Source organism: Megascapheus bottae, chromosome 1, assembly GCF_031878675.1.
Source record: "Megascapheus bottae isolate mThoBot1 chromosome 1, mThoBot2.hap1, whole genome shotgun sequence".
Lineage (NCBI taxonomy): Eukaryota > Metazoa > Chordata > Mammalia > Rodentia > Geomyidae > Megascapheus > Megascapheus bottae.
Genome location: NC_143509.1, coordinates 31,620,748 through 31,631,167, shown reverse-complemented (window position 1 = coordinate 31,631,167; position 10,420 = coordinate 31,620,748). Strand labels below are relative to the sequence as shown.

General features: G+C 42.1%; 2 protein-coding genes across 2 annotated transcripts; both read left to right on the top strand.

Moving 5' to 3' along the window:
- Positions 1-939, top strand: LOC150068872 (olfactory receptor 7E178-like). The gene has a single exon (XM_090329392.1). The coding sequence runs from the start codon at positions 1-3 to the stop codon at positions 937-939; it is 939 nt and encodes a 312-aa protein (XP_090185518.1).
- A 7,278-nt stretch (positions 940-8,217) lies between these two features.
- On the top strand, positions 8,218-9,147 carry LOC150068871 (olfactory receptor 7E178-like). Its single transcript, XM_090329376.1, has one exon. It carries the CDS (start codon positions 8,218-8,220, stop codon positions 9,145-9,147), a length of 930 nt encoding a protein of 309 aa, XP_090185502.1.
- Positions 9,148-10,420: the final 1,273 nt, after the last annotated feature.

Sequence of the window (10,420 nt, the reverse complement as noted above, 5' to 3'; positions counted from 1 at the left end):
ATGGAAACTAGAAATAAAACATTTATTTCAAGATTCGATATCCTGGGCTTCTCAGAGGACCCAGATCTGCAACCAATCCTCTTTGGGCTGTTCTTCTCCATGTACCTGATCACTGTGCTCGGGAATCTGCTCATCATCCTGGCCATCAGCTCTGACCCCCTCCACACCCCCATGTACCTCTTCCTCTCCATCCTCTCCTTGGCTGACATTGGATTCACCTCTACCACCATCCCCAAGATGCTGGTGAACCTTCAGACTCAGAACATATCCATCAGCTATGCTGGCTGTCTAAGCCAAGTGTCCTTTTTTAGTCTTTTTGCATGTTTGGACAGCATGAATCTGGCCATGATGGCCTATGACCGCTTGGTGGCCATCTGTCACCCTCTCCACTACCCCATCATCATGAACCCACGCCTGTGCAGTTTCTTAGTCTTGCTGTCATTATCCTTCAGTCTTTTGTATTCCCTGATACATTACTTGATGGTGTCACAAGTCACCTTCTGTACTCATATAGACATTCCCAGTTTCTTCTGTGACCCTTCTCAACTCCTGAAGCTTGCCTGTGATTATAATTCCACCAAAAACATCTTCATCTATCTGATTGGTGCATTCTTTGGGGGGATTCCAGCCTCAGGGATCCTGTATTCTTACATCCAAATTGTTTCTACTGTTCTTAGAGTCCCATCAGCCAGGGGGAAATACAAAGCCTTCTCCACCTGTGGCTCTCACCTGTCTGTCGTGTGCTTGTTTTATGGTACAGGCCTGGGTACCTACTGCAGTTCTTCTATCTCTCACAACCCCAGGAATGTGATGGTGACCTCTTTGGTGTACACCATGATCACCCCCATGCTGAACCCCTTTGTCTACAGTTTGAGGAACAGGGACATCAAGAGAGCTCTTTGGTTCCTGGCCTACAAAGCAGCTCACCGTCCATACTAAGATTTTCTATTTTGATCTATGGGTTCACAGAAAGAGCAAAACTTGACATCTTCATGTGGAAAATATCTCTGACATTCATCCACATGACTTACAGTATGATTCTTTTCTGGCAAATTCATGCGATGGTGACAATATTCTAAGCCAGACACTGGTGGCTCACGCCTGTCATCCTAGCTACTCAGAGGGCTGAGATCTGAAGATCACAGTTGGAAGCCAGCCCAGGCAGGAAAGTCTGTGAGACTCTTATCTCTAACCATTAAAAAGCCACCAGAAGTGGAGCTGTGGCTCAGGTGGTAGAGCACCACCCTTGAGCCAAATGGCTCAACGACAGCATCACCCAGACCCTGTGTTCAAGCCCCAGGACCAGAACACACACACACAGACACACACACACACACACACAGACACACACACACACACACACACACACACACACTCACAAAAAATGCATTTGACAAATGGACCATTTTTTCTTTGTGTTAGAGATACCATTTCATCCTAGCTATATCCTAGGAAGGGGGTATAAATGTCTATGGAAAACATCGCCAAGTCAAGACCCCTGTCTATTCAAAAGTGTGTTGTGATGCATGCAAATCACAGACACATTTGCACCTTCTGAAGTACTGAAGAACTGACTGATTGCAATTTATTCTCTGCGATTTATTCACACAAACATAGTGATCCTCTTTCTCCATATCCTTATTGTGAATTGTCTGTGTAATTGATTTTTGTCCAGTTAAACATGTAAATGTCAGAGAAAGGTTATGTCTGACTTTGTGGTTGTTTTATTGTGCTATTATTTGTCATTGTTTTTAGTATTACTTTAATGCACATTACTTTGCTGTTTTTAGTATTACTTTACTGTACTTTACTTTAAGTTCCTGTATTCTCATTTGTCAATCTTGCCATTATTTTCTGTACAATTATGCCTTTTAATTCAGGAATTAACTGCCTGTGTTAATATGTCTTTAATTGTGTTCCGTTTTTCTAGTGGTTCTATAGTTATAGGCCTTTGATCAAGATCTTTCAGCCTCTTGGATTTGACTGATTTATGAAGAGATATATGAATGAACTTTAAAAGGATGCATGATTTCCATGATATGTGGAAGCTAAATTTAGCTTGGAAAGTTGTTAAGTAAATATGTTGTGTGGTATGTAAGTAGCCAAGCATATTAACTGAAATATGACAGATTCAAGGTAGACTTCAAATAGTGTCATTTCACAGATGGGCAAGGTCAAAGTTCAGCAAAATAAAACACCAGGAAGCTGGGACTTTAAAAGGATGGAGAGGGATCAAGGGGAAAATGGTAGAAATGAAGAGGGGAAGAATTCAGAAAAGAATCCAATGTATGTCCTACAAAATTAAGAACCGGGAGAGAAGGGGTGGGCAAGGGGGAGATAGGTAAGAATGTTGAAAGGGGATCAAGACATATACTCAAATAAACTGCTCTGTTAAATGGCAACTTTTTGTACGATGATGTAAAGATTTTTAAAAAGCAAAGAAGAAGAAAGAATATAGCTGGTTTTCTCAATATCCTATGTTAAAGCCTTGGTCTTCATTAAAACGTGGTTGTACTACTTTTGCCAAGAAACACACAACTGTGTCTGTATTGGGTTATTTCTGAGATATCTTTTCTATCCAAACAGGAAGTTGGTTTTACAAAACATGGCTTCCTTTTAAATCTCAGAGTACATGCTAGGCGAGCACTGTTTCACTGAGCTAAGTCCTCAGCCCACAAGCTAGCACTTTGAAGATAGACACCTATGTTTCAGCAGGCTATCAAACTTCCTACTAAGTGTTTCAAACTAAATAGTTGTGTACCATAGAAACACCCATTACTTTGGAAGATAAAGGAGAATCTAAACTGTTCAAAACAGTGGAGAATAGGCATTACTGACACAGGTAATTTCCATCTCCAACAGAGAGTCAAAGAGTTGAAGTTTTCCTTGGAGTTATACATAGACAAGGAGGAAAACAGATGGAAATTGCATTCATTTCAAAACACAAAAGGAACTGTGTATATTCCATATCTGGGTTCAGAGAGTGAGGACTCTCCAGGTTGACCTGTTCTGTGATAGCCAGGGGAGGTAGCCAGGCAGAAGGCTGAGGTCTGAGGATCACAGTTGAAAGCCAGCCAAGGCAGGGAAGTGTGTGAGGCTCTCATATCCAGTTAACCAACCAAAAGTCAGAAGTGGAGCTGTGGCTCAAGTGATAGAGCACTAGCCTTGAGCAAAAATGTTCAGGAACTATTCCCGGAGCCCTGGGTTCAACCACAGATTCTTCACAAAAAATGAAAACAATCAAATGTACAATGACAACATTCAATGGAAAGAGTGACAATGGTCAGCGCGCATTGGACTCATAATCTGTCTTGTGGAACTGAAACCCCTTTGTACAACTAATTGAAAATGCTAAGAAAATATAATTTGTTCTTATTGCTGTCGTGTTGAATTGAAAACCCCTTTGTACAACCACGGAAAGCTAATAAATGGGTAATGATTTTTTAATTTCAAAATAATTTTTAATTAAAAACATTAGTATCGGGTGCCAGTGGCTCACCCCTGTAATCTTATTCATTTATTCTGGAGACTGAGATTTGAGGCTGGCAGTTCAAAGCCAGCCCCAGCCAGGAAAGTCTATGAAGCCCTTATCTCCAATGAATCAACAAACAACTGGAAGTAGAGCTGTGGGCATAAGTGGTAAAGTGCAAGTCTTGAGCAAGAGAGCTTAGACCCAGCACCCAGGTCCCGAATTCAAGCCCCAGAATACCACCAACTTTAAATATGGTGTGTAAATTTTATAAAATCCCTGCAACTTAGAAATCAGAAGAGGACATCCTTGCTTCCTCCTGGGGTAAAGAATGCCCAGATTTTTCCCAGCAATTAATTTTCTCCCTACAGATTAGCAAGTCTCCAGTAATTAAGATCCACAGGCTAACTCGACTAATGAGCAGCTCTGAGCCTTGAGCTTTCAGGTCAGCTGGTATAAGAACCCATTCTTCTTCCCTGCCCTACAACTGGCAGTGTGTCCTTCTGCCAGGCTCACCTACAGAACCAGAGGACTCCCATGTGGTCCTGACTTCCTGCCAGCCCTGAGCACAGAGCGGAGCAGCTCACACCAAGCAAGGGAGAAAACGACTAAGTGTCCTTTGGTCTCCTCCCAGCAAGAACCAGTACAGCCCAGTAAGTGCTACTGGACACCTACCTGGCTGGAGAAGGCACAGTGGTGACCTAGCTTAGTCACCATGCCGAGAGCCCAGTTGGGGTAGCTGGATGGGAGAGGTACCAGGAGGCAGAGTTTCTCCCAGCCCTAGGATGTTTGTATTCTGATTTAAACAGTAATAGTGTGAGGACTCCAATTACTGTTCTGTTTGTCTTCCATACTTGGTCCAAGTCATCAAATAATCTCTCCCACCAGAGAAGAATGTGGGAGCGCTGTCATATCCCCACCCCACGCCCAAAATAATGATGATGATGACATCAACCATGATGTAATGATGTAACAAACCTTCACCCAGACCTTCCACGTTCCAGACTCTCAGCTCATCTTCATCATGGAGTAGACAAAACAAAAATCAGTGCTACTGCATCTTCTCTCCATGATTGAGACAAGAGAACCCACATATTTTTATCATCATGACACAGTTTAAGAGAATGAAGTCTGTGTGTGTGTGTGTGTGTGTGTGTGTGTGTGTGTGTGTGTGTGTGTGTGTGCGTATGCCAGTCTGGCGTTGAATCTTAAGTCCTGTGTACTATCCCTGAGCTTTTGAGAAAATCAATCTTTATGCTTATTATAAAGGTTATGTATAGAGGGGTTGCAGTTGTATAAGTCAGGTAAAGAGCACATTTCTTTGTGGACAGTGCCACTTCCTTCCCTCATCCCTGAGCTTTTTCACTCAAGGTTGGCACTCTGCCACTTGAGCCGCAGCCCTACTTCCAGCTCTTTATAATTTTAGATATGAGTCTAAGGGACTTTCCTACCTAGACTATCTTTGAACCATCACCCTCAAGATCAGCCTCTTTAGTAAATGAGATTATAGGCATAAGCCACTGGTAACCAATTGAGAGCATATATATTCCCAATCCTGAGGCTTGAACTCAGGACCTGAGCACTGTCCCTGAGCTTTTTGGTGCTTAAGGCTAGCACTCCACCACTTGAGTCACTGCAGCACTTCCAGCTTTTTTCTATTTATGTGGTCCTGAGGAATCAAACCCAGGGCTTTATGCATAGTAGGCAAGCACTCTACCACTGAGCCACATTCCCAACTCTGTAGCTAAGCAACTTATATGTCATTTTTTAATCACTGTTCTGCTATTCAGTAGATGCAGTCAGCTTTGAATCTGGACAGCGAGCTCCCCCCCCCACCCCGCCACACACACACACCCAGGACTCCTGGCCCTCTCCTACTCACCTTATGAGACATTCTGTTCCTGTTGCGCCAGCCTTTGCTGGTCACTGTATCTTTCCTTTTGGGTGTTTCTTATACTACCAAAGAGATCTGTTGCTTATCCTTGCTGTATGAGCTGCAGGAAACTTAGCTGGTATTACAAGCAGAGCCACAGAAAGGGTTGGCACAGGAAAGTTCTGTGTGTCTGTTCCCTTTTCTCTGTGATTTTTGCCTCTGCTGCTCACAGCCAGCTTTGCCCTGTGATATTGTCCCCGGGTCATCTCTGAGAGATCTGTCTTGTGTGTTACTCTGGGCAAATGACAGAAAAGAATTCTATAAATATATGCATATATATCTATGTATAATATATTTTAAGAAATTAAAGTACAGGGGCTGGGAGTTTGGCCGAGTGGTAGAGTGCTTGCCTAGCATGTACAAAGACACAGGTTTTCTTCCTCGGTACCACATACCTAGAAAAAAGCCCCCAGTGGTGCTGAGGCTCAAGTGGTAGAGTTCTAGCCTTGAGAAAATCCAGGCCCTGAGCTTAAACCCAAGACTGGCAAAAAAAAAAAAGATATTGGAGTACAAATCTAGCCCTCTGCTTTTGAACTTCTGAAGTTGGGTGAAACATGAAGTCCTTTGGTTGGAGTTTAAAGGCCCAGGATTCCATTTTGAATGTTTCTGTTATCTGTGTCACCCAGGGGTCCCTAGCATATTCTCTGTGCCAACATCTGAGTTGTCTCTGCTTATTCCAACTGCACTGTGCTCCAGATGGAAAAAAAAATCATGGCACAGTATGAGACTAAATGTGATAGATGAAGAGAATTCAAAATGTAAATTTGAGACATTGTTGTTATTAATACTTCACGTCACATCTCCTGTCATAGGTTATCTTAGATTAATGAAGGCTTATTTTTTATTCTTTTATTGCCAGTATTATTACTATTAATGTTTTGTAGTACTTTCCTGCAGCTATTTAAAATTTTTAACTGTTTTTGAATGTCGGAGATGAGAGATTTTATTAAATGGCAACGCCAAGCCATGGGTACACAACATTCCAATTTCCTTCCATGTTCCTGATTCATATATTTGTCAGGTTATAGGGGATAATCGAGGACTGGAGGTGGAAAGATTGGCATAGATGAAATACCCCAAAGTCACAGGTGTTGTTCATATGTGCTCAGAAGTGTCATCAAGGGGTCTGACAGTCTGTTTCTCAGGTCTTGGTTACTCATGAGGCTGAGATCTAAAGATGACTGAATGAAGCCAGCTTAGGAAAGTCCATGAGACTCTTCATTTAACTGCCAAAAATCCAGTAGTGGAATTATGGCTCAAGTGGTAGAGTAAACTTAGGGTCTAGGCCCTGAATTCAAACCCCAGGTCCAGTACACAAACACACACACACACACACACACACACACACACACACACACACACCCCTATCCTCTTTGCCTTTATCATGGACAAATGATGTAACATAGATTTAAATTTGTCAACTCCATGAGGAAAGTGAGCTGAGAGTCTGGGACTTAGAAGGATGAGGAAAATGTTTAACACCATCATCATCACAATTTTGAGAGGGCAGAGACATGATTTGGGTGTTGTCCCTGAGCTATTTGCTCGAATTTTCTTTGGGGTGATTAATTGAAGATACAAGTCTCATTCTCATGAACTTCTCTGCGTGGTCTGGCTTTGAACTGTAATACTCAGATCTCAGCCTCCTATTACAGGCTGAGCCACTGGTGCCTGGCTATGGATTATAAATACAGATAGATAGATCGATAGATAGATAGATAGATAAATAGATAGATAGATAGATGATAGATAGATAGATAGATAGATAGATAGATAGATAGATAGATAGATAGATGGAATAGAGAGAATATATAGAGAGAATATATATATATATATGTATACCTTTTTTTGGCCAATCATGGGGCTTGAGCTCAGGGCCTGGACACTGTCCCTGAGCCTTTTTGCTCAAGGCTAGTTTTCTTTTTTGAATCACAGTGCCACTCCCAGTTTTCTCATGGTTAACTGAAGATAAGACTCCTACAGACTTTCCTGACTGGGTTGACCTCAAACTCCAGTCCTCAGATCTCACCTTCCTGATTAGCTAGGAATACAGGCATAAACCACCAGCACTCAGCTCTACTTTTTAAAAATCTAATTATTATAGAAAGTCATTCTAGCTGGGAGTTTGGCCTAGTGGTAGAGTGCTTGCCTAGCATGCACAAAGACCTGGGTTCGATTCCTCGGTACCACATACATAGAAAAAAGCTGGAAGTGGTGCTGAGGCTCAAGTGGTAGAACTCTAGCCTTGAGAAAGCCCAAGGACAGTGCTCAGGCCCTGAGCTCAAGCCCAGGACTAGCAAAAAAAAGTCATTGTAGAGGAATTATAGCTACATACGTCAGGTAAAGTGTAAATTTCTTTCCCAAACTCTCACCCAGTTTTTCCCTCCCCTTCACTCCAAGTTATATAGTTTATTTTGAATACAGTGTTCAGTTGAGTTCCATTTCTTAAAAAGAGCTATACAACTTAAGACGAAGAGAGTTTAGAGGGGAAAACTGGGAGAAAATAAGAGAGGCAATGACACTGTTCAAAAAGAAATGTATTTGTTACTGACTTAAGTAACTGTAACCAACTGTACATCACTATTACAATGCAAAATATGAAATATTTTTTTAAAAAGAGCTAAGGCACCAAATGACTCCTTCCACTTTGTGAAAGTTTGAAGGACACAATTAAATATGTTCAAATATGTTCACTGTGCAAATCTAAATAGTTTGTTTGGTATTCCTTGAAAGCAACATATATATTCTGGCTTGCCTCTAATAACTCAATCATTTCCTTCAACAGTCCTGTCTTTCTTCAAGGTGACTTGGCCACATGGAACCACAGAATTCTTCAGCTGTCATAGAATTCTTCCTCCTGGGCCTTTCAGATGATCCAAACCTGCAGTCCATCCTCTTTGGGCTCTTCCTGTCCATGTACCTGATCACTGTGCTCGGAAATCTGCTCATCATCCTGGCTGTCACCTCTGATCCCCACCTCCATACCCCCATGTACTTCTTCCTCTCCATCCTCTCCTTGGCTGACCTTGGCTTCAGCAGCAGCACTGTGCCCAAGATGCTGCTAAACCTCCAGACTCACAGCAAATCCATCAGCTCCACTGGCTGCCTAATGCAGGTGGCCTTTTTTTCCTTTTTTGGTGGTCTGGACGGTCAATTACTGGCAGTGATGGCTTATGACCGCTTTGTAGCAATCTGTCACCCTCTGCATTACTTATTCATCATGCATTCCAGGCTCTGTGGCCTCTTGGTTCTGTTGTCACTGTGCACTGGTCTCTTAGATTCCCTGGCCCACTGCTTGATGGTGTCACAATTTAACTTTTGCATGGATGCAGAAATCCCCAGTTTCTTCTGTGACCTTCCTCAGCTCCTTAAGTTTGCCTGTGATTATGTGCCAAACAACAATCTGCTCCTCTTCCTCTTTGCTGCAGTCTTTGGTGGTCTTCCAGTCTCAGGCATCATTTATTCTTATGCTCGTATTATTTCCTCCATTCTGAACATCCCATCCGCCAGCGGGAAATACAAAGCCTTCTCCACCTGTGGCTCTCACCTGTCTGTCGTGAGCTTGTTTTATGGGACAGCCATAGGCGCCTACTGCAGTTCTTCTATCTCTCACACCCCCAGGAAGATGATGGTGACCTCTTTGGGGTACACCATGATCACCCCCATGCTGAATCCCTTTGTCTACAGTTTGAGGAACAGGGACATCAAGAGAGCTCTTTGGAGGCTGCTGAGAATGACTGCCTAATATATATATATATATACGTGGGCCATCTTGGTTGGATTTGTGGATCAGAAAATTGGGCAAAACCAAGCACTTAGAATTGGAAGCATGCTTGTTAGTTTCTGTACTTTTGATGGTGATGGTGATGATGATGATGATGATGATGATAGTGATGATGATGGTGATGTTTTACATGTGAATGTTGCTTCATTTCAGAACTTCTGTAGTTTGGATCTTGAATGTTTCTCAAAGCCTACTTCAAGACTAGGTATTTAGTCTGTAGCTTTATGCTGAGGTAGTGAAGCTTTTGAAGATGTTGCCTTATGACAGGAAGTTAGGACATTGGTGGAGTGACCTCAAAAAGAAAATGGTGAAACTCTGTCTCTTCTTTCTCCTTTTGTTTCCGTCACTGTGATTTTATCAGCCTCCTCTTTTTTTCTTTTTCCTTCCTATTTTTATTTATTTTTTTCCAGTTCTGGGTTTGAACTCAGGGTCTAAGCACTGTCCTTGGGCTTTCTCAAGTCTAGAGCTCTACCACTTGAGCCACAGCACCACTTCTGGCTTTTTCTGTGTATGTGGTACTGAAGAACCAAACCCCGGTCTTCATGCATGCTAAGCAAGCACTCTACCACTAGGCCAAACTCGTGGCCCTTCCTTCCTTTTTTCCTTCTTTTTCTTTGTTACCTCTTCTTTGCTTTTCCTCTTGGATTGGCTTTGAACTATCATTCCCTAGATTTCAGTCATTTCAGTAGCTAGGATTACAAGCTGAGCCACTGGTGTTCAACCAGAGCTCTTTCTGCTCTGTTTTTTTTTTCATCCCAGAACATGTATTTTCTGTTCTCTATGCTGTTTATTTTTCCTTTTTTTGCTCTAAACATCATTTTCTATTACATTGTAGTTTGAGGCACAGAAAGGGTCTGATTTTTTCATTCAGCCTTTTGTCATTCTTTCACCAGTGGGCAGTGATTGTCATTTGTCTCCTAATGACATTTAGTGGCCCAGTTGCTTTTTCCCATTGATGGTTCTATGTCACTGTGTCCTCTTGGTTATAACTTTTACCTTTTCAAGTACCAATTGAATGATCTGTGGAGCGTTGTCTTTATGGAGATAATTGAAACTCTATTTTCTTTTCTTGATCCATGAGTCACTTGAGGAGTGAATGTGTTGTGTGAAATTGTGTTACTGAAGATGGCTAAATGTGCTCAGAGAGAGAAGTTCATCATTGTGGTATTGTGGTTCCTCTGTTTCCTTTTCTTTTTCTTTCCTTTTTTTGTTTTTTGTTGTTGTTGGCGGTGGT